This window comes from Alternaria viburni (genome assembly GCF_023758015.1).
Source record: "Alternaria viburni strain BMP 2772 chromosome Unknown scaffold_32, whole genome shotgun sequence".
NCBI lineage: Eukaryota > Fungi > Ascomycota > Dothideomycetes > Pleosporales > Pleosporaceae > Alternaria > Alternaria viburni.
The window spans coordinates 149,681-176,299 of record NW_026055801.1 but is presented as its reverse complement, the minus strand read 5'-3'; the positions used below and the strand labels follow the sequence as shown (position 1 = coordinate 176,299).

Genomic DNA, 26,619 nt, shown 5'->3' with positions numbered 1-26,619 from the left:
CACGCGTCTACTTAGACGACTTTCTACAAAGCTTCGTCCCATAATCCAGCACACTCCAATTCTCCGTCCCCGGCGTCGTCTCCGTAAAAAACACACCCTCCGGATCCCACTTCCGCCTAATCTGCAACAACCTCTTATAGTTACTGCCCCAGTACGCTTCTTGCCAGTTAGGCTCATTCAAATCCCCCTCGTTCACATAACTCGCCCCATTAGGACTCACATCCCTCAGCCTCTTCCCAAGGACATTCGTATTGAAACTCTCCCTCTCCTTCTTAACCTCCCACGGCTCCGTCCCCGTCATAAGCACATTCGTGATCACAAAGGAGCTGGCGTTGCGCCAGGTGGGATGAATAGCGTTGTCGACGACAGGATAGGCACGACCGGGGTTAACAATATGCCCGACGTTGAAGCCGAGCTGCGTGGGTTCAGGCATCGCGGCGTAGATGAGCGCATCTGCGATTTCGTCGCCGTGGGCCGTGATATCGGATTGAGTGAAGAGGCGGCCGCCGACGATGGATTGTTGGTTCGGGGGCTCGTCTTCGAACATGTCGATGTAGAATTCGAAGAATGTGGGGAAGGCTTTGGTGTGGGTGTCGTAGGGGACGCCGGCGGCGTCAAGTTGGGAGTACAAGGGTGCCATGACTGCCTCGAGCTGTTCTTTGTTCATCTTGGGGCCGACGAAGGGCGCGATGTGGAGGCGTTGGGGGCCGGGTCCTACTTCGAAGTAGACGAACATGCCGTGCGAACTGTAGTGGTTGGCTAGGTTGTGGAAGATGTGGACGCCCTTGGCAAACAGCTCGGTGTCGTTGGTGTGCGTTGAGTTGATGTTGAGGATAGTGCCGGCGGTGGGGACCTCAGGGAAGGTCTTGACGGTGATGGCGACGACGACGGCGAAGGAGCTGGGGCCGCCGCCCTTGAGAGCCCAGAAGAGGTCGGAGTTTTCTTTCGCATTGGCGGTTACGTATTTGCCCTCGGCGGTGATGGCGTCGAAAGAGAGGACGTTGTCGGCGCCCATGCCGTAGATGCCGGTTAATGGGCCGTGGCCGCCTCCTTGGATGTAGCCGCCGCCCCAGCCGACGGTTGGGCACTCTCCTCCAACGATGACTACCTTGGGACTCTGGTTGAAGCACTGTCGGAATAGCTCGCGGCCCTGGACACCAGCGCCGACAATAGCTGCAGTGCCCTTCCAGTCACCAGGTCCAGTGTACTTCTTCAGGAACTTGACGTCTCTGAAGCTGTGGGTGTTGATGATGAGTGAACCGTATCCGGTCGAACGGCCCCTGTACTTCTGTCAGTTCCGTCGTGCTTCAAGAGATAAGAAATTGTCTTACATGAAGTCGTGACCAGTATTACGAATGATCAAACGAAGGTTGCGCTCTCGTGCAAAGTCCACACCCGCCTTAATCTGTTCTCTTGTAGTCGCCATAATGACGTACTTGCCGTACATGCCTTGTGTGCAACTACCCGATGGGTCGTCCGTCGGCATGCAGGTGTTGTTGGTTTTGAACGGCCAGAGCTCGGCGATGGGGTGATCAGTTCTAGCATTGCATTAGCTTCGTCATCTGTATTTCCCGGGGAAAGTTGCTCATACAGCCATTGCTCATTTGCCCAGTTGGCTTGAGTATCCGCACACTTCGCCGCATCGTAGACGCTAGTTCCGTTTCCGAAGTTGGTGTAGCAAACGGCGCCTGGTGGAATGGCGAGCTGTAGTGCGCCAGAGACGGTCTGGTTGAGCTTCGACCAGTCTTTGTTGGTCGGCCAGCAGGAGTTGTCAGAGTAGCATTTGCCTAGAGTTCAAAAATCAGCATCCCTTCCAATGAATCGAAGAGCGGACATTGCTTACACTGGTAGTCAACGCCATCCACCTTCTTGACCTCGCCAATCCATTTGGCGCCCAAGACACCATTGGTCGCCAACAGGAGCGGAGCGAATAATGAGAAGCGACCCATATTGACGAAGGGAGGAGGGTATACAGGGTCGATCGACTGTCCACAAGGTACCCATGGGCTTGCCGTCTATTTATCTCAGTCATGGCTACAAACGCTTCGCAGTTCCCTAGCTAGCCTAGCGCACATTCTCGGGGAAGCTCTAGCCTTTGTCATTAGCAACGCGGTACGCCCTGCAGCAAACACTCATGCTCTGAGATTGGCCTAATACTAGCAGAGCGCAAGAGGTAGTACTGCTAGTCTGCATATCGTCTTCCAGACCAAGGGTACATGGGAATTCGAGCCGCACTCAACAGCGGCAGTAGAGCCACAAGAGGTAATTAATTCGCACTAGAACACATCGTCGGTACCGGGCCACTGGGAAACACAAATGAGTTGGCGTCTTTGCGGCGATCCTATTCACCCGGATAATCTTGGGGCCCTGGTCTACTGCCCGCCAAGACAACGGTGCTTGTATGGCTTATTCTTTTCGCCACAATCCAGATATCTCAAGAACCTGAATCTTGTGATTGCCACGTTGTTGATGTTGGCGAGGCTGGCAGAACTGCCGTAGCGAAACGCTGCATCGCGGGCTCACGTCCGGTATGCGGCTCGTGTATGTAGTATTGCGCCTCGTCTAGCCAAGCCGGTACGATCTAAACGCTCGACTAATATAGCTGCGCATAAGAGATCTCGCGTGGCAATACTTGCATTATGCCCGGTAAGCATCGAATCTGCAATCGAATCAGAACTTATTGCGGCGCTCTTCAATTGAAGACGTGCAATCAACGCGCTTACGCGCATACATACAACAACGGCACTCAGCGATGTTGTCCAACGTAGATGCATCTGGAAACACGTTGATCTGCAGTGGATCTATGTCGCGCTTGTGGGGTCAAACAATGGGGTACCCTTTGACCACGGGTGCAGGTGAATGATTCGGCGCGGTTGAGATGCCTCGTGGGTACGAATTAACCTTTCGGTGGCATGAGCGAGGAGCATGGCGACTTCATGCCGTAATTTTAGCCTCGGGACAGCAGCTCCCTTCTGTTTAGTCTCCGCATCCGCCTGTCCCCGCGGTTTGCAGCTCCACTTTCCTGGGGCGAGGGTCCAGCGGCTCGCTTCCGGAGAACCGCTATTGGATTGTGCTGCTGAGCCGTCCATCAATCTTTTCACGCACCTGGATGGAGCTTCGAAAATACCATGATGTCGGCATTTGTCTCGGTCGTATTAATGTTCCAATACGAAGGTGATGAGACGACGGCCCTCTGGATGATCGTCGTGATCGTCGATAGTAGCGCCGGTCCCATGAGTCCGCAGGTCCGGGAGACTGGACATGACACGCATCCGAGCCGTGTTTTCGTTCAGGGCATTCCACGCTAGTAAATCTGACTTGGCTCAATTCCATGTGATGGTCAACGCTGGAGCCCCTGTGCATCTTCTATAGCTGCATCCGCCGAGGTAGATGCTCAACTCCACGTATGGGACTGGGGGCCTGAGAGGCGAAAATCTGGTTCCGGAACCAGGCTCATTCGCTTCCCGGCCCAAGCCAAAACCATCGCATGCTATACAACCTCTTAGGTCACGCGATCTGCTACCAGAGTGGCGGTATCGTAGTCAAATACATACAGTTCTGGACAGTCCGCTCAAAGTCGACTTCGAGTGAGTCTTGTCGCTTCGATTTGGGAGGTCCCATCGTCGAGCTCTTCAACCTTCTTTGAGAAACACTGTTACGCTGAATTCTCCACGATGTTGTATGAGAATCCTAGACGTGCGTTCCCTCCGTCCGGCTCAGGATATGTCTCCCCATAATGAAAGGTCACCGAATATGGCGCGATTATGAGCATCTTGCAGGAGGGACATCGTGTATGTGTCCATTAAAAAAACCGTGTCGCGAGTCGGTGATGCATGTCGCGAGCATCCACTTCAGGCAGAGAGGAGGAAAATAGGGACTTTGGTGTTGCGGCCTTGATAAAGATGCAGCATATTCAGCTTCTTAAGCTTTTCGATCGGTTCCTAGAAAGCGCGCTGTGTTATTGAGTCTGAAGACACATTTTGGAGTTCACGCATGTGGTGACAAAAGTGCCGAAGATCTGGTTCCGTGTCACCAGCGCTTTACCGTCTTCGTTCACAGAGGTGTCGAAATTGTCGTTATTCCGTAGTCTGAAGTAAACAAGATTCCGCAGTTTGGATGAGCTGGACAGGTATTGTAGTGGTTGATATTTACACACGGACAGAGACAGCGTAGTTACCGGAGGCAAGATTGTTAGCTGAGCCAGACCCTGGTTCATGTCGTATACCCTCTAGTAGGTTCAGACTCCGCGTGTGTATCAAGTGCTTTCGCGCGCTGATGTCAAGGCATCGCCGGAATACAGTGGCAGTGCCTGGAAAGAGCCAGTTCGACAGCCGGTCATCGCGAGCATATGTACTGTTCTGTAGCACGGTCTTTCGGTACTGGTACTCCGTAGCGATGCTGTTCCAGTCCTTCGAAACCAAGTAAAGCGCTTTCAGATCCGAGTAGAGCGAAAGCTGGGAAATGCGATCAGCTAACAACAAATGTCTGTTTGGCGCTGTGCTGTTCAACGCGGAAGTCGCACGTATTCCAGTCTCGTCCGCTTGACATCTTCGACAAGCTCGGCTTTCAGGCGGACATTGAGGGCGTGAATGTCCATGCTGCGATGAGTGGGGATGGAGGATTGGTTGCGCAATGGGAGTGCGAAGTGGTCGGATGAGGGGCACGGTTATCTCACGTGACGTCGTGCTGGGGACCCCTGGCGGCTTCCTTAAACAGCGGGGCAACGCGAACAAAGTGGAACAGCGCGTCGCGTCCACATTCGCGACTTCCCGCAAAATCTCTCTCCTCCACACTACCTAGGTATCTCAACGCGTCATGCAGTCTCTTTCGAACGAGGTCCAGCTACTCATACTCGGATACATCCATACGAAACGCGACCTTAAATCTCTTTGTCTGACGTCGAAACACCTGCGCAACCTCAGTTTACCGCGACTGTACCATACTGTCTACTTACACACTAGGGAGGAAGGCCTGACAAGATTCTTCAAATGCATCGCTGCAGGGGCTAGTTACCACCTGCGTCACATCAGGAGCTTATCTTTCGAAGATGAGTTACGTGACCCAGCGGATGATGCACCACCGCCGAACCATGAGCACCTGGCTAGTGCGGCTGATGCAAGAGACGTGCTGATGCATCTTTTGATCTCCATGCTTCCAAAGAACCAGCTTCATGCCTTCAGGTTAGTTCATCTCACCATAAGTTACTATAGAGACTGATCACTAGGCAAACTTAGATTCATTGCCATGGGCCGAAGTCTCCGAAAAGACATCTTTCATCTGCTCAAGTGTAGTCAACGAGAACTGCGACATCTACAGATCCGTTGCCTCGAGCGGGTGAGTATAGATCTCACAAACTTTCGGGCCGACGGTGAGGGACACGACCACAATGTACACGAATCCGCCGACTCAGAAAGCAGACTCTTGAAGTTGCCCCACCTGAAGTTATACAACGTCGAGTTTGACGAGATTTGGTGCTGCTTGGCAGCCACCATCGATTTCAGTGACGTCAAAACTCTTGCGTTGTTCAATTGTGAGAACGCCACTGTTTACGACAAGTTTGTGTCTAGCCTCAACGGCAGAACCCCTGCTTTGGAGCATGTGTATGTTGCCATTGATGGCAGGGATTCCATCTCAGATTTGCTTTACTGCTGCGAAAACCTTACTAGTCTGCATCTCGTCTGGGATCATCAGGAGGACAATCTAGACAAATTCTGGCGCATGATCGAGCGCAGGGGCCCTGGATTGAAGAGTCTCGGCGTCCAGAATCGATACACTACGTTTCCTTTCGGCGATTGGGACGATCAATTATCGCGCCTACTTTCGATATGCCAGAACGTGGAACATCTTCGCTTACCAATATCGAAGGATGTCATGGAAGCTTCCATATGGGAAGGGGAAGATGACGAAGATGAAGAAGACGAAGATGAGGAGTATGCAGAGTTTCTGGCAAGCAGGGTTCTTTCACGCACTGGAGCAATATGACTGACGATCATAGAACTGTTTCGAGCAGATGACGCAATTGCGCTCAATTCTATTCACATACTATCCCGACATCTTCCATCGCGACACATACGGGGAAGAGTACGAACTCCAACCAGAGGTATTTGCCAGCAATTTCTTCCAATACCTCGATGCGCGTGGTTGGTGTCCTAGCTTAGACGTTCTGGTCACTGGCGTCCCGGTAGATCTCGAGGATATAGAAGATGTTGAACCTGGCTATGCACACGCACTAGAGTTCAAGACTCCATATCCATGGCAATGCTTTGTCAAGGGCGAGTATGCTATCGTTGAAAAGGTACCGGCACATGTACTGCGATCTTATCAGCCTGGGTACAACATGCCAGACATCATTCCACGAGCGGATTGGATGGATTCCACTTCTGGAGAGTCCTGGGGGTTCTTGGCTGATCGCGAATCTAACATTTCAATTGGATAGTATAATGTCACCTGGGGTATACGCCTATGCCATTCACAATACAAACCCTCATCTACTGCGCATTCGGCCTGAACACGCTCATACCGTTCTTCTTGCCCCAAGCCCAGACCTTGCCATTCAGATCCGGCACCATGACCAACCAGATAATTGTCGCAATCCACGCTCCGATAGTATCGAGAACCACGTTGTTCCTCTGACTACCCGACATGGAGCCATACCGCATCAGATGCACCAGCCAATTTGTAGGAGTCATGAAATCGCCACCTTCCAGTCCCTTGACCGCCGCCGTCGCAGCTTCCAGTTCAGTCTGCTTTGGGTCGGAAGACTCTAGCTCGAAGCTCACGGGGTGCTTGGTCTTGTTCTCGTTCTCGAAACCGGGGGATAGTATGCTGCCTGGGAAGACAACGTGGATATCGACGTCGAAGGGTGCAGGTACAACACCAGTGTTGTTTGCCTTGGAGCGACGCGCCGCGTTGTAAAGCTGGACTTCGGAGCGTAGGCCGTCGGCGAGGGATCGGATCGCGGCTTTGGCGGGGGAGTAGGCGGAGTAGCCTGCGAGGTTCATGAAGGCAAGCGCGGAGGACGTCATGATGAACTTGCGAGGTAGTTCTGGAGCAGCACCCTTTTCTTGCGGCTTGTACGGTACTTCGGGGTAAAACCACGCCTGGAGTGTCTTGTGTGCCATGTATGCTGACGCGAAGTAGTTGAGCTCCATCTGTCTCCTCAGCGTCTCAGTGCTCGTCTCGATGAAAAGGCCTGGTACTGAAGACCCTGCGACACACCACACTATCTCCGGCACGCGTCCGTTGTTCCATGCTGTGGCTTCCTTCAAAATGCGCGTGTTCTCAGACTCAGATGTTACGTCGGCGGCGATGTAGGTGAAGCGTTGGGTCGAGGGGTTCTTGGCATGGGCTTTCGCGTGGGCCAGGGCGGTTTCGAGGTTCTTCGCGGTACGTGCGACGAGGATGAGGTTTGCGCCGCGCGCGGAGAGGAGACGGGCGATTTCGCAGCCCATTCCTTGGGATGAGCCTGTAAGCAGAACCGTCTATATGCACCGTTAGTATAGGTTCATGTTAGAGGGTTCAACACAATACTCACTCTTCCCTCCACTGGGAATTGGTTGCCCTTCCAGAATGCGAAACCCATGATGTCCGCACTAATAATTCCAACAAGCACCAAGAGGATGATGGTTGCTCCGAGAAGCAATTGAGACATGGGAAACGGCACTCTCAATCTCTAGCAAAAGGGAATATCGGACGCCTGATATCTGACTCTGCTTACGCGGACGAATTGGTACCGCAATGCTCAATTGGTGTACGGTGAAATCGCGTGTCAGTATCGAATTCACATGCGGCGTGCTTACATACGCACACGCCCTGCAGCTTAGCTCCGCTCCACTAGTGGAGACTTTCCGACCTCCGCGGTAAAGCCAAGACTTCTTACCGAAAAAAAGTTCCCGCGCGACATTTGCGACCACCACTTACGCCACGCCACAACACACAACACATATCGCAATCATGGCCAAAAAGAGAAAGGCTGGTAGTGGCGGGTCGCGCGCGCCAAAAGCGCTGAAAGAGGAGGATTCCAGGATGGCAGTCAACTCATATGAGGATGTCGCGGATTCGGAGGACGAGTTCCATATCAATCGCGACAAGGTACTGCTGGATGAGGGACCAGCGGCTAAGAGACTGAGGAAGTATCAGGAAGAGGGTCAGTTAAGCGGGGTTATCTGTTTGGAATGCGATAGCTGATCTGGATCTAGACAAGTTCTTAGAAGCCTCAGACGAAGAAATCCTCGATGCCGGCAGCGACGACGACGATGAAGACGATTTCGACGACCAAGATACCGGCGACGAGTCTGGAGATGATGTCACGGGACAGCGCAAACCAGTCGACGAGGAAGACGAAGACGTTGGTGGATGGGGTACCTCGAAGAAGGATTACTACAACGCCGATGCGATAGAAACGGAGCAAGATGCGTTGGATGAGGAAGCTGAAGCGAGGCGCATACAAAAGAAGCAGCTACAAAGCATGACAGAGGCGGACTTTGGCTTCGACGAGGACGAGTGGATGGCGCACGAGGGTGAGAAGGACGCAGAAGGTGGCGCTGTCGTGACGGAGGTCCTGCCGCAACTTCAAATTACGGACAACATGACCGAGGAAGAGAGGATGAAGATCATGCGTACACGATACCCCGAGTTCGAGCACATTTCGAAAGAATATCTGAGACTGCAACCGCTGCACGAGGAATTGGCCGCCGCCGCGAAGGCCGCCGAGAAGGTGCTGAAGGCACAAATGGCGAAGTCAGGAAAGCCAGACAGAATTCCACCAACACCGAAGGCTGTCACGAAATACCGGGCATGCGCCGCATATCTCGCAGCGATGGCCATGTACTTTGCTGTACTCGGCTCCACTGCAACGGACGATGGGTCGCCGGTCATCGCAATGGATCCTGCTGAGCTACACGAACACCCTGTTATGGAGACCTTGCTGAAGTGCCAGAAGGTATGGACGCGGATAGAAAACCTGCCTATCGCGGATCCCATGGTAGAGACCGGTGACGACGACGACTCAGCTATGGAGGACGTGAGCGCGGAGGAACTCGAGAACGACTTGACCGTCAAGAAACCCACAAAGCAGAAGAAGACCAGAGCCGAACGAGCAGCAGAACTGGCGCAAACAGAAGCAGCAGCACGACGCGCCGCGAAGCTCGCCAAGACGGAACAAGACCTCGCATCACTCGACACCCTCGCCGACAAGGCCGCCCTCAAGAAGGCATCGCGCAAGAAGAAGACCGCAGAACCCAAGCTCAACCTCCTCAACGCAGACGACTCGGACTTTGGCGAAGAAACCGAACTCACCGCCCACGAAGCCGCCGAAAAAGCCAAGAAGAAGAAATCCCTCCGCTTCTACACCTCGCAAATCGCCCAAAAGGCAAACAAGCGCGATGCCGCCGGCAAAGACATGGGCGGCGATGCCGATATTCCGCACCGCGAACGCCTCAAGGACAGACAAGCGCGTCTACAAGCCGAAGCCGAGAAGCGCGGCCAACACAAGGATGCTGGTCCTGGTGTTGCGCTGGGCGAAGACGATGGCGCGTCCTCTGCTGATGAGGCGCCAGCGACTAAGCGCGACGACTTTGAAGATGAGGATGGTTACTACGACATGATTGCCGCCCGCTCAGAGGATAAGAAGCAGACTAAGCTTGAACGCGCAGAAGCCTACGCCCTCGCTAAGAAGCAAGGTGCTCAGGTTATTGAAGAGGAAGTCGTTGGCGATGATGGTCGTCGTATGATTTCTTACCAGATTCAGAAGAATAAGGGGTATGTTTTCTTCCATCTCCTCTCTTTCCCACTTCCCCGACTTTTCTGGCACAAATGCTAACGTGATGAATAGATTGACGCCCCACCGCAAAAAGAGCGTGCGGAACCCGCGTGTCAAGAAGAAGGAGAAGTACAAGGAGAAGCAGAAGAAGCTCAAGAGTATGAAGCAGGTGTTTGATAAGGGGGCTGCGGCTAAGGGCAGCGCGAACTATGGGGGTGAGCTTACGGGTATTAAGTCTGGGCTTGTTAGGAGTAGGAAGCTGTAGGTGGGTTATGTTGAATGGATATACCATGGTTATGCTGCTTTAGTCTTGTCTGTGAGTGAAGCATCTTATGGGTGCGATCTTCTCCGCAAGAATATGGAATATTGGTTCTCCTTGAACAATTTATTGATTCGCCTGGTACTAGTATGAAATGACAGCTAGTGAGAGCTGTCCCGCTCTTCATCTGAAAATGATGGAAACTCATATTTGTAGGACGATCTCTCCTCCTTTCCTCGCATGTTCTGGTGATCCCAGCTTCTCAGTGGATGATGAAAATGATGGCAGGTCCCATGCGCGCAGCATCTCTTTGATGTTGCTCCATGAGATGAGGGATGAATGCAGCGCCCATGTACTGAACGTGACCGTATGCTTGTCCAGTCGAGCCGATGGCGTCTTTCGTTGGGATCAACTGCCGAAGGATGTATAGTGGTAGTCCTCCGTAGAAGGTAGCGACTTGATCTCCTGGTTTGCATCCGGGGTGGGCGTATCCAATGCGACCCCCTATTGTGCTGAAAAAGGTATGTCCGCGTAACTCTGTCAACTGATGCTGACACAGCAACTGCTCCCGAGCAGCACGAAAGCCGGGTTTGGAGTACCAAGTGGCCAGCTTAGGCATTATCTCATGGTATAAATCCTTCGCTCTGTCGGTGGTTCGGCAGTCCATAAAGAGCGCCATGATGAAATCCTCTGGTACATCTGTAACGCCGTCGCTCTTCCCATAAAAGACACGACGAGCTAGATCTAAGCAATCCATGTGGTGGCCAACAGCAAGATCATACAAGGCCATGTACTCTTCAGTATCTTCATCATAGTGACTGTATCCCATATCAAGGATTTCCTCGTGTTCTACGACCTCTTCAATAGTATCCAATACAAACCCCCGCATCCGTAGTAGATTATCATGTTTTACGGTACTCACGAACCCTTTATCATGATAATAGATCGCGTCTGTTCTTTCGTCGCATTTCGCTTCGCTGTTTTCTTCAAACAAACTCCACCGAGCGTACGCAGGCAATTCAACTGTCGCAAGATTCCATCGCCCAGCGATCATCATTCTGCAAGAATTTGTTCCAGAAAGATTCGGGCACCATGATGGCAAGTATGAAGGTCTGGGTTCCAGGGTAGGTGGAACGGCCAACAGAGAAATTCCACCAGGTTCGTTTATTAGAGCCTTGGCGAACACGATCCAGGTCTTCCAGTATTCGACTCGACCTTGTTCACTGTAGTCAACCTCCGAGGTCAAACTATGTCGAGGATTACTCTCCAAAAGCCCTGCAATCGCCCAAACACGATCAACCGGCTCTTTCACGTGCCGATAACGAAGTTGGTACAGATTGACTGCAACACTTTTAGATCTTATCACATCGAACAGTTTTCGATGAGAGGCGTTTGCGCGCTGATAGTTGATAGCGTGGCAGGTAAGAGTTGCGAGGTAGTTCTTTGCATATGTTTTTGAAGTCCACTCTAGTATGATATAATCCGTACGGTAAACTCCCTTCACGATGAAATCTACGAACTCACCGAAGTCCGTCCAAGAGTCACCACAAAGTAGTGTCGCTTTGGGTGGAAGCATAATCTCCTGGTAGGTCCATAGACGTCTAAACCATTCATTATTGAGGAGGTGAGATAGTCCCTCAAAGAATGCGTATATGTCGCAAGGAAGTTCTGCTTCAACTGGATTGCGGTGATTAGGGTCTGCAGCACGATGCTCTATCCAATCCTGTGATCTCTTCCTCACGTCCTGGAATTCTACGAAGAAGACATCGGTTTCGAGGGTGGAAGGGCCCATCCACACGACGACAGATGCTGCTCGGGAATAGATGTCGCGCATCAAGGGTATCTGAGTACGCTTTTCTTCCTCGTCCACTTGATTGATACATATCGCATCGATCCAGATCTTCCGCATCGCTGTCTTCGCTTGATATCGGTATAGGTATTGCAACATCTTCCGTACAGTAGGAGTGATGAGAAGCCGTTTGTTATTACACATGGCTGTGACCGAGGCTGGTGCAGCCCCCCAAACGTATGAGATCGCATCGTAGTCGATATCTCGGCTGAGCCTGTACCGCTGCGTCCTTAGCTCGATGATATCGCCGCTCGAGTGGATAGTAAGGAGACGTATTCTGTTCTTTCGAAGTCTCTGACCATCGTATGGTGTTCCCGAGGATTTCGGTTCCGGTTTTGAGTGCGCCGTTCTCATAGCTCTTACGGATCTGGTGTCACTCCGTAGATTGGCCCGCCCGTCAGCAAGCTCCGAAGCTGCACGCCCTTTGGAGGACGGATCGAAGGATAATTAACGCGGCCGCCCGGAAGCAGCAATTAAACTTTGATGTGTGGTGTATCAGCACGATCAGGCTGAGTGGGGAGATGTGCTTAACGGATAAGTCGGTGTCCTAATTCTCAGCTTGCCGTCTCAACAGACTGTCTGTCAAATGCGGGGCAGTGCAAGCCACATGAGCCCATTATTGACGCATGCATAGTGCTCAGGCTGTGAAACCCCAACATAGAAGCGCTGCAATACCCGGCCTTGCCCAGGTGAGAACCGAAAGCGAAGGTTGAATGTCGAAGCTAGGTGTTCTGGTGTATTGAGGAAGTGATGAGCAAAAGTATGTGGAAGTCAAAGGCTAGAATGCCAGTCTTGCGAGAGGGGAGATCCATGGATGCTCAGCACATGCTAGCGCCTTGGCACAGCAAAAGACGGAGAGCGCATGCAATGTTGTTACGGTGAAGTGTTGATGCAGAGCAGGGCAACAAGAAGCAGTTAGTAACTCTATATAGTAATCTTAATGTAGGTGTATTTCCTAAACACTTTATACTTGCTATATACAGCTACAGTAATTAATAAAACTCTCTCTGTAACGTTTGCTGTAGATGTAGTGCTTTAACAACAACAACGACAACGACATGCATGCAAGGTTGTATCATGTCTAATACTTTATTACTTTTAATATAAACCCCGACGCTATTAAAACACTACAAATACATTACCGGGTATCATGAAATCTAAACACAAACTTCCCTCTTCCCCATCTAAACCTTAACAGGATACTTCTCCCGAATAACCTTCCCATACCTAAACAACAGCGCCGGCACAGGAATAAACGCCACAGCCAGGAAACCCAGTAAGCTATTTCCCCAGCCCAAGCCCAAAGTCTCGTACATAGTCGGCCCCGCAAGCGGCAGCAGGGCGCCGAACAGACAACGCAGAGCTGTCATACCAGCGATGGCGGAAGCGGCGAACTGGGGGAAGCAGTCGATCATGTAGGTCTGGAGGGGCGCGAAGATGCCCATGAGGCCGAAACCGAAGGGGACGAGGGAGATGATGGGGACGATCCAGTGGACTTTGTTGTAGGCTGTCCAGCCGTACCTGGGGTTGTTAGTGAGTTATACCAGACTGAGGAAGGGAAATGGCTTACCAGAAGAACGAGATCGGGATCAGGCTGCCGAAGAACACGCAAAGTGGTAAGCGCATCTCTGGTTCATAGACGCCCTTGTTCTTCTTCGCTAGTCGGATGATTGTTGCGTCGCTTGTCTTGGCTACGAAAGCGATGCCCATGAAGTTTCCGATGCCGATACCCAAGTATGCGAGACCGGTGATCTCGGGAGACCAGCCGTATGTTTGGATGAATACGGGTGTGATGGTCGTGAAAAGGAGGAACAGTAGGCCGAAGAGGAAAGACATGTAGAGCGAGCAGAGCAGAACGATGGGTGATCGGGTGAGCATCTTGAGCGGGCGCGTGATTCCGTTTCCGAGGATGTGCAGAGGACTCAAGAGCGCCGCATCCTTCTCGTATGTCATGATGTTTTGAAGCTCAGGGCGGTTCAGCTCCTTGCGTAAACGCAAAGTCTTGCGGTTGAGCAGCACAGCGTGGTACGTCTCGCTGTTGAAGACGAAGAGAGCCACTGTCAAGAGTCCACCAACGATGAGTACGACCCACATATCCCATCGCCAGCCTGCGCGTTGTGCAATGAAACCGCCGCAGATAGGACCGAGGATAGGGCCGAATAAGATGCCTGTACTGTAGAGCGACACAGCTTTTCCTCGCTGCGCAGGCACGAACATGTCGGCGATGACACCGGTGCCAATTGTCAAACATGCGCTGCCTCCGACACCAGCGAGGAATCGCATGCCGATGAGGCCACCGAGATTAGGTGCGAGCGCGCATCCGAGGGTGAAGCAGCAGAAGAAGAGGTTGGAGCAGTTGAGTACGATGTATCTTCCGTAGATCTCGGAGAGCGGACTGAGGAAGAGCGGGCCGAATGCGAAACCTAGGACGTATACACTGACGGAAAAGGATCCAAGAAGCTGCGATGTGTTGCCAAAGTCTGCATTGACGAATGGGATGCCTGGTGCGAAGATGGAGGAGGCGAGTGGACTGACGAAGGTGATGGCGGCCACTAATCCAAGGAGTGTGATCTTCCTTTTCGTTGTGTAGTTACGTGGGTTCGCAGGATCATCTTGACTGTCCCAGCCAACGAGGTTGTTGTCGAGGTCGGATAAGGGGTATTTCTCTAGAGCGAGCTGGTCCTTCTTTGTGCTTTTTCTTGATAGATGCTTCTCGAGGTTTGCGCCGATATCATCGTTTGTTTCCTGAGGTTGCTTGAAAATGTTAGCTCCTCTTCGGGGTGTTTCAAAACTGACGGTTGGTGATGATGGTGCAGTAGCCGACCACCCGATGCCAGGATAACTTAGCCTGATTGCCTTCCCGTGTCATGCGCAACAAGTCGCACACTGACGTCAAGGTCTTCAGAGCGAAGCAGAAGTGTTCTGATGGAGATCGCATCATGAAAAGTTGATAATGCTTACCTTTTCTTCCACAGCCTCTTCCTCCTCTTTGTTCGGTCTCGCGTCGCCCTTCTCCAAGTCTGGGACATGTGTATCTGAGCTACTCCTCGAATGTTGGCGGTATGCTTCTCGTGTTGATGAAGACATGTCGTGCGGTCGCTGTAGCTGTCGCTACGATATCAGGGTGAAGCTTTTGTGCGCAAAGCTTTCCTTGCGATGGTGATCCTCAAATGCGGTGTTTGCGACTGTGAAGGTCTCGAGAACTGGTTCCAGACGGTTGCGATTGTTGCGCGCAAAACCACAACGCCAGGAGTCAGCCGCAGGTATATAATAGAAAGACAGCAGGCAGCTGGATTACGAAATGAGTCCCCATCGCTGCCCGCACCCTGAACATATTTCTGTCCGTTAACCCCGAGGTTCTCGTGCAAGACTAAGCCAGGTTTGGGGGCATGATCTCGGTGAACGGCGTTAGCGAAAGCGCGAGACAGCGACGCGGGGAAAAACGCGCCGTTCGCTCTGACTCCCACGGGGCCGCCCGCGCGCGTTACTCATTGAGTCGCATGCTTCTGATGAGATCAGAGCATGATGCGAGAAAGCTGACTTTGATGGCTTTGGTCTTTCGGTGCGTATGATAGTTGCGGTGCATCGGCTTTGAACAAGCACCGGGACTTCGTCGGGGCGGAACCCGACCCCTGCCAGCCGGCTGGCTTGTGGAAGCTTGGTGGGGGCCAAGCAATCTGCAGACTCCTTGGGCCCTGGGCCCTTCCAGGTGGTATGACTCTCGAAAGGGCGTAACAGATGGTGTGGATGCTCATGCGTTGGGTATCCAGGCAAAGACCGATCGTATGTCCGACCGGAGCTAGGCATCGAAATAAGGCATACCATCAATGTCGGACAAGTCTTCATAATCTCCATAGTGCCGTCTGTTCGTATCCTTGCTACAGATGTCGCCGTCGGTCTTGAGATGATCGCGAAGCTGAATGAAATGTGGACTCGGCAAGCGATAAACTTGAATAGAAGAGTCAATGGAAACACCAACCACTCCTATCTCTTACCTTACCTTTGATCGTCACCAATCGCCATATTCTATGGGGCTGCACTGCCACACAGTCGCATGTCGCATCCTATACTCGCAGCTACACTGCGGGCTGCGCAACGACCGTCATATCGCGAGGTCTTTTGGATATGAGCGTGAAGAGAGAAGAGAATCAAGCGGCCCTCTGCGGAAGGGTGAGATGTCGTTACCTTTAAGTTATTCGGAGACGGTGCTACTGCGGCTGTCATATCGAAACCGCCGTTTGATGATGCCACGGTTAATGATGCTGACGACAGCCAAACTCTTCAGCAATAGTGATGATGTGATGAACGCAGACTTAGCCAGAAATTTCGACCATAGGTTTGAGGATTAGTTTGCGATTCTGCGAAAGAGAATGTTAAATCGAAATTGGGAGGTCGCAAAGGTATATGTTGTCCGTCACAGACTCGGCTCTCCTCTCGGATCCTGCGCTTGCCGGCAGAGCCACGCAGAGAAACGCCGCAACCAGTATCATGGTCACCCGTCGTAACGATAGTAGCGCCCAATACTTAAGGGCTTCGACATTTGTTGCGACAGATGCGACGAGGGAGATTTTGGAATCGAATGCCAATTATCTGGCGACCGATCTGGCAATGACACTAGAGCCATCGTGTTCGCCGAATCTGACCCGCGTCAGTGACCTAGGCACCATCAAACACATCAACATCCCCGTCATAGATTGTGCACTCGGCCACCAGGCACCTCGATCAGGGTTGATACACAGATCCCACATCTTCCCCTCTTCCTCTTTAAAAGCGTTGATGCGGATCCCACGGCACGGCACGGTCCCTTCCAGCTGCCGGTGTTAGCAGACCACTTAGGAAGGTGCATCCTGAACATACGAAAGAAAGCACCTCCAGACAGATATCGCGCATTGTATGCACGAACGCGGGTCCTCCAGCTCGAGTTTCATGCCACCTACGTCTTGCAATGATCACAAAAATACAAAGTTTCAGTACGCCCCGTCTTAGCGCAAGGCAGCCCTAAAGTATCTGTGGGGAACCAAGCCCATCGTCTCCAGCTCCAAACGCTTGGCCGTAAGATCGGAGCAACTTTCAAGACAGGCTGACGACCAACATTAGTATTGGATGACACATCAATGATTAACCCTCAATGCTCTTTAGCCTGAACCCGGTTTACGGCAGCGCGTCGGCGGCCTGGGAGATCGACGAAGCCTCGTTTATGCTGACTGCGTCCGAGCGGCTCAATGAGACGACGTCCGATGCTTCACGACCTACCATTGCCGATGCTGGAGACTCTTGTGTTACGTGCAGCTGTGAAGAAGCGGGGAAGGAATTACAATGGACTCTATTGGTCTTACTTCATTCCGGAGATGACCATAAAGCGCCAATCGACTTGGTCAGTCTCGTATGCTTACGATGGAGCTACCCGGGGCGTAAGGCACAAGTCCGGGGAAATCGCCGATATCAGCTAAGTGATCATGGCGGAAGACGCAAGGTACAGGGCCTGTCGAGATGAGCTCGAATAAGCCGTTGACCATGTTTTCCTGCAAACATGTCACACTTAGGAAGGTACCGAAAGCTATAGGACGGGAGAGACACGCTTCAAATAACAAGACCAGAAACGCTCGACCGAATTGTATGACCACCAGAGATGTTGGAAGCTGCCGGCTTAACGAGGACTCCATCGTCTGCAGGCCCATCTTTACACGTCCGGTTGAATCCTCATAGGGAATCGCGAGCTGCTGAGTCAAGACATTCAGTTGGCACCAAACGCAGTGATGCCTGAATGGTCACCTCAGATAGCTGGTCTGAAGGTAAGATGAAGGGGATGATGACCCGAGAACGATCGCTATGTGGGTTTTGGGGGCCGACATCACGAAAGGAGAAATTGTTGCGCGAGTCCATTCCAACCACCTGCCTGTTCAACATCGCTGTACGACCTCAACTCGTAAATAAGTGGATACGAAACGAGGCGTACTCTCTAAACTCTCCACGATGTCTCACGTCCTCGACCATCGCGGTCCACAATCTCCACCTACGCCCCGTCCCACCTGAACCCTGAACAAGCAATCAACATCAAAGGCTCGAATTGTATACGAGACTCTCAGTCTTTCAACGACGATCTCAATCTCAATACTGCAGAGATCCTCGCTGCGACCATGACGCCCCATCCCATCTCGTCTTACCATGGTACATACGGCCCGAATGCAAGACCCCAGGCAAACCACTTCCCTTGACGCTGGTGACGAAGAAGTAAGACACGGCGGTTACGAATAGCATCATCGTACAGTATCGATGAGGAGTATGGGATGCCTAAACAGCGGACAGATGGATATATAAGGAGGTAGCTTGTAGCAAGTAGAGGACCATCATCACACATCTACCAGTTCTTCAATCATCACAAACAACAACCCTTCTATCTCAACGTTCAACGAACAACACTTCAACCTCAATCAACATGTACTTCTCCAAGATCGCCATCCTCGCCGCTGCCACCATGGCTAGCACTGTTGTTGCGGACAACTGTTTCGCTGGGTATGCGTACTGCGAGGGTAACCTTTTGACTCAGGGTATGTCTTTCCTTCCCCATCCTCCAGTCCCCACCTAACACAAACCAGGCGACTACGCCTCGACCATCTACCAAGTCCTCGACGCAGCCGGCCAACCCACCGACGCCAACGCGCGCGCCAAAGCCCTGTTCAACTGCGTCAACGGCGGTGCTATCCAGTTCATCACGCTTTGCGGTGGCGACTGCAAGAATGAGCCTTTTGGTAGCCAGGTTAGTGATCACTGCTAGGTCACGAGTGGTGAACACTCGAAGGGGATTGGATGGGGATGGAAGCGGGTAGAGGACGGGAAGACGGGAAGGAAAGGAAGAGAGAGAGAGAGAGAGAGGTGAGCAGAGTGGAGAAGGTGGAAGGGATTGACTAGAATAGAATCATACACTCGTTTCTCTATCTCTGTGCAACAGCCATCGTATCAGTCATCTTGCGTGTGTATATTCATCAAGATAAGCAACTTCAACTTTTGTCGTACATGAAACGAGTCGTCCGCACCATTACCCTCCCTTCATCCTGCCCAGAAATTGTAAACACAAACAAAGTCTACGTAAAGCATAAGAGCATAGCTCCAAAGAGCTGAACAGCAGAAAATCCCACCAGCGCCAAAACAGTAAACAGACATCCACCCAGTACCCTTTTTGCTATGCTCATTGAACGCCACGGCGCTCATCATACATCTCGTTCACACGTTCTATCCACTGAGAAGGTCCTTCACGCTCATACCCCTAGCCCCACTCCAGCTACGACGGTCGGTATTCAACATCATCAGCGCCTCAGTAGCTTCCTGGTCCTCACGATCAGCCTGTGGTTTCAACGCCGGTGACGTCAACGCGAAATGGACAGAGCCATGCGACGAGCCAGGCGCAGCTACCGGACCCGTGCTAGGAGGACCGTTATGGAAAGGGTTGCTGAAGTGTGTGGCAGAAGGTGTGTGAGCGCTGAAGGCAGGCGAAGGGTGGATCGAAGGCGAAGTTACAGTGGAGCGGACTGACGCTGGCCCGAGCGAGTAGTGGTGTGGGTCAGACGGGCGCAGCGCGGGGGAGGGGTTCGCCGAGTAGTGGCCGTTGCGATGATCGTGGGGCATGATGGCTGGGGATGTGGTGGTGGAGTGGGTGTATGCGCTTCGGTCGGAGGGGTAGATGGCGGGTGAGGCTTGGGCGAAGGTGTATTTGGATTGGGCGGGTGGTGGCTCAACGTAGGTGGGTGATACGGCGTCTTCCATCTCTTCGTCTTGCTCTTCGTCTTCGTCGTCGTCGTCGTGCATGCGTCGGACTGGTGGTGGTGGGAGCTCGGATGTAGCTGAGGATGGGGAGTCGCGGCGGGAGTTGGCGGTCTTGAGGTCGGAGACGCACTGCTCGAGGTATCGCATGTACTCGATGGATGCCTGGGTATGTTAGTATATGAATGAATTGTAGGCGAGTGTCGGGAAGTACCTGTAGGATGGCCAGCTTGTGCATCTCTTGCCCTCTGCATGCCGGAATCATGTCCTTGAGCACCCCAAACTCCTCGTTCATCTTGGACCTTCTCCTCCGCTCGATCAGACTGTGTGCCGTCTTCCTTGCAATCTTACGTCCCGCAGCAGTGGCGTTACCCGCCTGCTTCCTTTTGGTACCATTAGTGGCAGCGGTCGTGGTCTTCGCATCCTGTGTTTTGGACGAGGTCTTGGGCGTTTCTTGGGTATCCTTGGGCTTCATCTGAATGATCTTGCGGGATCGGGTAGGCGGGGGCGGGAGAGAATAGTCGTCCTTAGTGATGATGCTCTGCTGGGAGCGTTTGCGCGCATGACCGGGCTTGGAAGTCGCGACTGGGGACGACGGGGAAGGTGGCCGGTAGGACGAGTCTGAGGCATTTTCGGATTTACCAGAGGAGCTAGCTACACTTCCTCTACCACCCAGCGCTGCGGGTGGCAAGTTGAAGCTCGTCTCCAATTGAGGGGCATTGGCGCTGCTCTTGCCGGTGATGTCTGTCGACGGCTGGGGAGTCGGAGGGAGGTTTGGGCGAGGCATGATGGGAGTAAAGGCGCTTATAGAACGTCTTCAGCCAGTGTCCCGCGCGTAGAATAAGTCAGAGGGCGACAAAGAGGGGATAAAGGGACGGCAGAGACAATGTATGGCGTGCATTATCAGCATTGGGGTGTCGCGTGGGCTCTTTTGTGTCGCAGCGCTGGGAGAAGGATCCCGTGGGTGTCCTGCGCTCCCATGATTGGCTGGCCGGCCAAGATACCTCAGGAAATGGCGCCAGTCCATCGCGCCTCCTATGAGAACGTCACCCTGGGAGCGTGGGCGTCGCGGCCGCTGTAGGCCTCTGCGAAGCTGCAGCTTCTTGAACGAGTGGGCCGACCATCGCGTTGGGAGTAACCGTGGCGAACGCTGTTGAGGTCCAAATGGAGCACGTGCTCGTCTTTCTTCCCCTCCGCCGGGCGTGGATATAGCAGTCGAGGGGTTTACCCGCAGGCGCAGAGCGAAAAGGGCCGAAGCAAGGCTATGAATCGCGTTAGGCGGCTGGCATATTGATAGAGCAGTAAATCGTGGGTATTTGTATGGTGTGGCATGTGTGCATGTGAAGACGGTAGTAAGCTATCGAACCCTTATTCTGCAGTCGCGCTGATGCCCCACCATTATGAGAACATGGTATAGCTCGTCTGCGTTGAGACGCTGCAGCACACTTGCTAGGTACAAAGGCCTAGCGGATGAGCTGCCCAGTTCACCCTTGAGGATCTGCAATCGACAGCTGTCCAACACTTCCCTGTTCCGGCCTGTGTTCACGTTCTACAGGCAGGGTTGAGTGGAAAAGTAGAAGATGCGGGAGAGTGAATAGAAAACCACTGTAATCCACAGGTTCGCTAGTTGCCTCTCCAGGCTGCCATCTGTACATGCTTGAGACGATAGAGGCTTATATCTCTTCACTGCATGTATCAGCTGTCTTCCGTTATTGGGGCGGATTCAATTCGACGTCATCTGTGAACTGCAACTCGACTTGGACTCATTGACAGTGAAACCCTACCGTCTTCGATGGCTTCCAGGACTTGCCTATCTGGGAAGGCGCGCTTGGCGTCTAATAGGGGGCAAGCGCAATCTTCCGACCCCACCAGTCAGCCGCCCATCTCGATTCAGACCACGCGACACCAGGTCATCATCCTCCATCTAAGCCATGACTGCTGCGTAACTTTCCTGTGCATCCATCCTCGCACGAGATCAACTGGCGGTGTTACTTCGACTGTTCGCCTAGTATTGATCATCTGCTGTTCACGATGCGCGAACGTCTCCGTCCGGACTACCTAGGTACCTTGACCTAGCTGCTAAGTTTATTCTAGGTCGAACCAGCTACGTCGCCGCATTTGTGCATCATACTCAAGTCCGTATCTCTTTGTTTTTGTTCGTTTGTCATGGAAACGCTATACCTGGAAGAGGTCTGTATCGTCTCAGCTGCCTCCATACTGCATGCCAATTTTGCGCGCCGTGGTTCACACAGTTACAAGCAAGCGTCAGCCCTGGCGAGTACCTTTAGAGGATACTCTATGTCAGGTACAAACTAGAATGGTAAGAGATGCGGAGCTGCACAGGCAGCTGCAAACCTTTAGCCTGCCTTGGGTGAGACTTCTTGCCGGCATGAGCCTCAACCGCACCGCGTGACCTCGCACTTTAAGGTACACACGACACATACCCACGAAGATCCCAGCACGAGCTGCAGTCACATCGCCAGTGCAGATGTTCGGCACTATTCGTCATCCAAACAGATCGCTTATTCCTATCACTATCACCCACGTCGCATCCGACTCAACAAACTCCACATTCTCTCATTATGGCAAATCCTTTCGGACCTTTCCGGCCCGCATCACCTGCTGAGGACCTGCCGCCATACTACCAAGACACAGGCAACGACGATATTCGGCAATGCTTCCGTAATTTCGATTTGGACCGGAACTTTGACCTCTTCGACCGGCAAACAAGAGAGCACAGGTGTCGCAATTTCTGTATCGACTTTGGAGAAGATGAAGGTGATGCCTTTTGCGCTTTCGATCTCAACGCCGAAGCGTACAAAAAGTTGCTGCAATCGCCACGACCGACTGAACTACATACGCGATGGATCAATATCTGGAATCCCTCCAACCAGAAAGAGCTGATCAGAACGCTAGCCTCTCACTTCGACTTCACGCCTAGACTGCTGGGCATGATGACGAGCGACCACGTTCCGCCACGTAACAACCCATCCTTGCGCATGAAGAAGAGTTCTTCGACCCTAAGATCGGTGTTCTCCCACAAATCACACACATCGAACATGTCCAATTCGATCAGGGAAAAGGCGAAGCAAGCGAATGAGCAAGCTTTGGATTCAGAATCCAGTATCGGTCTTACCGAATTGATGCAATCTACACAGCTGGAGCTGGTCCGAGATTTGGATCACTACCAGCTAGTAGACGATGTATGGCATTGGAGTACCGTCGATCAGGGTCGGAGATGTAAGTTACCCTTTGCTTGATAGGAGACATGGGTGCTAGATGAGAACCCTCTGCTGACAGTAAAACAGATATGGGCATAGGCTACAACTCGCTACACAACGTCCGCAGCAAAGAAACCAACACCCGCCCTATAATCTCGGATAGAACCCGAGACGTGCCCCACGGCAAACGTGTATGGAACTGGCTTCTCTTATGCGAGGATAAAACCGTCATTTCGATATCCGAAGACCCATTCCCATTCGCCAACGGTCCTTTAAACCATGAAGACGTAAAAGTACTTTTCACCACACGTCGGAATACTGTGAACGTCTTCAGGCAACTTACAAAAGCGCCGACGCCGCTAAGGGAGGCAGCACTCACTCAACTACCCATCCGCCAACGTCTCGGCAGCAGCGATGAGGAAACAGCCCACCGTCCCACGGATGCCCCCGGCTTGCTCTTCTACTACCTCTTCGAAGACTGGGGCGCAACCTTCGATCTCATCTCCCGCCGCGAACACGGCTACGCCGCCGAGCTTGACCGACTCCGACAAGAAATGCTCCAGACAGCCAATCTCACCCACGTCGACCAGCTCCACCACATCGGCTGCCAGCTCGCCGTCCTAAAGCGCGTCTACCAAAGCTACGAATTAATCATCGAGCGCGTCCTGAAGAAACAAGAAGCCACCCTCGCGTCACTTAAGAACTCGCACATCCTCTCCGGCAACGCCTCCCTCGTCTCCTCGCGCCCCGTAATAAACGACTCTCCCGGCCCCCTCGTCCCCGAAGCCGACAGCCTCCTCGGCGTAGCCCTCAGCTCCGCCGCGCGCGTCCGCTTCGAACGCCTCAAAGACCGCATCCAGCTGTACGCCCTCTCCGAGATATCCGAATGCCTCGACCAAAAAGAGTCCCTCGTAATGATGAACTTCAACCTCATCGCCATCAAAGAATCCTTCTCGGTCGAGCGTCTCACCTGGGTTACCCTGCTGCTTGCTAAGATTACCATTTTGTTCACGCCTGTGACGCTGATGACGGGGTATTTTAGCATTCAGTTCAAGGGGCTGGAGTTCGAGGTGGACAGTTATTGGCGGGCGTTTGGGTGGACGTTTGGGTTGAGTGCTGCGTTGCTTGTGTTGTTTAGTTGGGTGAGTGGGACGTTTGAGGGGAAGATTATTACGAGGAGTTGGACGAGGGCGGTTTATGATGTTGCGCATAGGTGGGTTGTTGGGAGAAGGAAGAGGGGGAAGATGATGTAGAGGAGGATGGGGAGGGTGGTGGATCTATGGGCGGTTAGATCCATAGGATGGAAGCAAACTGAGTTCCACTTTAGGAGCGATTGCTGTTGCTCTTCGTGACCTACCTGAGGGTACAACAAACTGACCGGCCACGAGGTGTCTTCCCAACCATAAATACGAAGCGATCTGCGAGACACCTCTTCTGCACCATACTGCACCGCAACCATGACATCAAATCAATACGAGGCCATCATGTGGGAAAGCGAAATGAAGAAAAAGATCATATCCCACGCACGCGTTATATACGCCGATCAGGTCCGCCCTGGCACCGCCTTTGACGTTGTCACCACTGTGAGCGTTACCATTAAGGAGGCCCAGAAATACATAGGCTATATCTTGCATCTCATCGCCCTCGATGAGCTGTCTCACCAAGGAAAGCGGAAGGTTCTGATGTCGTCGAAGGAGAATGCTACCGAGGCAGATAGCTTGGATCTACTCATGAGGGGACTGCAGGGCAGGCTTTCCACTATAATAGGTCCAGGCTTGGAGGATGTGTAGAGTATATGATGCGGCCACATTGATCATTAGTGCGGGATAGAGAAGGGTAAAACATGTGCTCGCTATGTTTTGTATAGTACCCAGGTACTTCTAAATGTCTGCGCAGGTGAACAACCACAATCGTTTTCCCCAAGAACCTCGCTGTGAGACGTTACAAGACACTGCTCGTACGTGCTAGAAGATTATGTCAAGACCAGTAGGGTGTTTGCTCAAATGATTGGGCAAACACTAATCTCAAGTGGTATGTATATATCCCATGTCTTATTCTCCCGGCACACTTTATACCATAGCTTCAACTGTTGTACTTCGCTTGTCTCGACACTTCCCGACAGACACTACCGTCTCTCCACTGAACCACAATCTAATCAGCATGTCCATGTCGAAGTACGACACCATCTTGTGGGAGAGAGAAATGAAGAAGCAAATCACATGTACGTACTCCCAGCTCCCAAACCCCAGTCATCCTATACCTTATCAGTCAATGAATACTGCTAACGTCATCCCGCCACAAAGCTCACGCCCGCGCCGAATGCACCGTTTACCGCTACGGCTCAGAATACGATGTTATCCACACATATTCCAGAGAGGAAAAAGACAAGGAAAAGCCCTACAGCATTCACCTGATCGTGTACGAGCGGCCGAACAAAAGCAATGAGTGGGAACGAGCTTGTTCTGTCGACGGCAACGTTGATGTTGCGGAGGGATTGAGTCGTCTTTTGGAGTCGCTGAGAGTGGGACTAAAACGGACGATTGATAAGCCGAAGAGTAAGCCAGGGACTTCTGACAAGATTGATGACGTTGAGAACGCGACAAAGGGCAGCCGGGGGAAAGATGTAGATTCTTATCGCCCAGGGAAGAAGAGAGGTCATAGTCGTATTCGTCGCCGTAGCCGTAGTCGTAGTCGTAGTCGTGGTCATGGTCGCGGTCGTAGTCGTAGTCATGGTCGTGGTCGTAGCCGCAGTCCTGATCGTAGTCGTAGTCGCTGATGAATGTTCGGTTGCCAGCCGTGCAATGGATATTCTTTTCTGAGATGACCGTGGCTTGATGACGACATTGGCGTTGGACTCTCGGGTGTTTGTTACCACCAAATGTAGACTAGCTGAGTACACGGGCGCGGAGGTGAAGGTTTATCCGCAGTCGCGCTTGCTTTGCACAGTACTCACTCAAATAAGAAACTTCTCGCGCATCCTACTACACTATCTTCTACCTCGCGTCATACGATCGACTATCAGCGATCGCTCAGTCCGCGACCGCAGAAGCTAAACCCATGAACCCGTACGAGACCATTATGTGGGAGAAGGAGATGAAGGAACTGATCCTGTGTATGTATTCACTTCCCACTACTCACGCCAGAAAAACAACTAATTCGGTATTATTACACAGCTCACGCGCGTGCCGTTTATGGAGAGATGTATCGCCAAGGCACCGTCTTCGACGTCGTCCACTCTACTTGCGCTACTACATATGATATGGACCGCGCGGAATTGTTATCGTACGACATCAACCTAGTTGTCTACTTCCCGCAGGATACACTTCTCAGTTGGAAGGTCCTAAGGAGCTGTTACTCCGGAGTTACTGCAGCGGACGGATTGAACGCTCTGCTGGAGTCACTGAAGTTCAGCTTGCAGATTCGCATCAGTGAGTCACTTTGCCAATGAGTCCAAGATTCGAAAAGAACTTACAATTTTCTGCAACAGGTGAGAAGGCTCAAGCTGAGAAAATTGTAGCGGTCATAATGGAGCGAGAGACGGCGAAGTCGGAGTAACATCTGGGACTCTGATAACATTAGGACGTTGGTAGCATTGGCTCTACCAGTACGATGATCTTCGCATCAGGCGTTCCAGAGTGGGGAGATTGGAGTTATCAGGACAGAGATGGGTCATTGTCGTCGTATATTACTGGGAGCTACGAATTGGGCTTTGCGATCAGTCGACAAGGTCTTCGCAGTACATAGCAGCATGCGATACATATCATCCAAGTTG

General features: G+C 52.3%; 10 protein-coding genes across 10 annotated transcripts; 5 read left to right on the top strand and 5 right to left on the bottom strand.

Moving 5' to 3' along the window:
- Nucleotides 1–7: 7 nt before the first annotated feature.
- J4E79_010662 (uncharacterized protein) lies at nt 8–1,949 on the bottom strand (the record flags this gene model as incomplete). The annotated part of the gene is made up of 4 exons (XM_049359497.1): nt 8–1,280; nt 1,332–1,538; nt 1,592–1,787; nt 1,844–1,949. 4 exons carry the CDS (start codon nt 1,947–1,949, stop codon nt 8–10), a joined length of 1,782 nt encoding a protein of 593 aa, XP_049206028.1.
- A 2,199-nt stretch (nt 1,950–4,148) lies between these two features.
- J4E79_010661 (uncharacterized protein) lies at nt 4,149–4,597 on the bottom strand (the record flags this gene model as incomplete). Its single annotated transcript, XM_049359496.1, has 2 exons — nt 4,149–4,454; nt 4,523–4,597. The coding sequence occupies 2 exons, from the start codon at nt 4,595–4,597 to the stop codon at nt 4,149–4,151; spliced, it is 381 nt and encodes a 126-aa protein (XP_049206027.1).
- Nucleotides 4,598–5,244: 647 nt separating this feature from the next.
- On the top strand, nt 5,245–6,436 carry J4E79_010660 (uncharacterized protein; the record flags this gene model as incomplete). The annotated part of the gene is made up of 2 exons (XM_049359495.1): nt 5,245–5,955; nt 5,996–6,436. 2 exons carry the CDS (start codon nt 5,245–5,247, stop codon nt 6,434–6,436), a joined length of 1,152 nt encoding a protein of 383 aa, XP_049206026.1.
- Nucleotides 6,437–6,488: 52 nt separating this feature from the next.
- J4E79_010659 (uncharacterized protein) lies at nt 6,489–7,651 on the bottom strand (the record flags this gene model as incomplete). Its single annotated transcript, XM_049359494.1, has 2 exons — nt 6,489–7,481; nt 7,535–7,651. 2 exons carry the CDS (start codon nt 7,649–7,651, stop codon nt 6,489–6,491), a joined length of 1,110 nt encoding a protein of 369 aa, XP_049206025.1.
- A 302-nt stretch (nt 7,652–7,953) lies between these two features.
- J4E79_010658 (uncharacterized protein) lies at nt 7,954–10,025 on the top strand (the record flags this gene model as incomplete). The annotated part of the gene is made up of 3 exons (XM_049359493.1): nt 7,954–8,146; nt 8,199–9,759; nt 9,833–10,025. 3 exons carry the CDS (start codon nt 7,954–7,956, stop codon nt 10,023–10,025), a joined length of 1,947 nt encoding a protein of 648 aa, XP_049206024.1.
- A 3,027-nt stretch (nt 10,026–13,052) lies between these two features.
- J4E79_010657 (uncharacterized protein) lies at nt 13,053–14,955 on the bottom strand (the record flags this gene model as incomplete). Its single annotated transcript, XM_049359492.1, has 3 exons — nt 13,053–13,389; nt 13,439–14,622; nt 14,830–14,955. The coding sequence occupies 3 exons, from the start codon at nt 14,953–14,955 to the stop codon at nt 13,053–13,055; spliced, it is 1,647 nt and encodes a 548-aa protein (XP_049206023.1).
- Nucleotides 14,956–18,304: 3,349 nt separating this feature from the next.
- J4E79_010656 (uncharacterized protein) lies at nt 18,305–18,643 on the top strand (the record flags this gene model as incomplete). The annotated part of the gene is made up of 2 exons (XM_049359491.1): nt 18,305–18,416; nt 18,465–18,643. 2 exons carry the CDS (start codon nt 18,305–18,307, stop codon nt 18,641–18,643), a joined length of 291 nt encoding a protein of 96 aa, XP_049206022.1.
- Nucleotides 18,644–19,098: 455 nt separating this feature from the next.
- J4E79_010655 (uncharacterized protein) lies at nt 19,099–20,413 on the bottom strand (the record flags this gene model as incomplete). Its single annotated transcript, XM_049359490.1, has 2 exons — nt 19,099–19,791; nt 19,841–20,413. 2 exons carry the CDS (start codon nt 20,411–20,413, stop codon nt 19,099–19,101), a joined length of 1,266 nt encoding a protein of 421 aa, XP_049206021.1.
- A 1,795-nt stretch (nt 20,414–22,208) lies between these two features.
- J4E79_010654 (uncharacterized protein) lies at nt 22,209–24,637 on the top strand (the record flags this gene model as incomplete). The annotated part of the gene is made up of 3 exons (XM_049359489.1): nt 22,209–22,866; nt 22,935–23,917; nt 24,326–24,637. The coding sequence occupies 3 exons, from the start codon at nt 22,209–22,211 to the stop codon at nt 24,635–24,637; spliced, it is 1,953 nt and encodes a 650-aa protein (XP_049206020.1).
- Nucleotides 24,638–25,904: 1,267 nt separating this feature from the next.
- Nucleotides 25,905–26,402, top strand: J4E79_010653 (uncharacterized protein; the record flags this gene model as incomplete). Its single annotated transcript, XM_049359488.1, has 3 exons — nt 25,905–25,959; nt 26,021–26,275; nt 26,335–26,402. 3 exons carry the CDS (start codon nt 25,905–25,907, stop codon nt 26,400–26,402), a joined length of 378 nt encoding a protein of 125 aa, XP_049206019.1.
- Nucleotides 26,403–26,619: the final 217 nt, after the last annotated feature.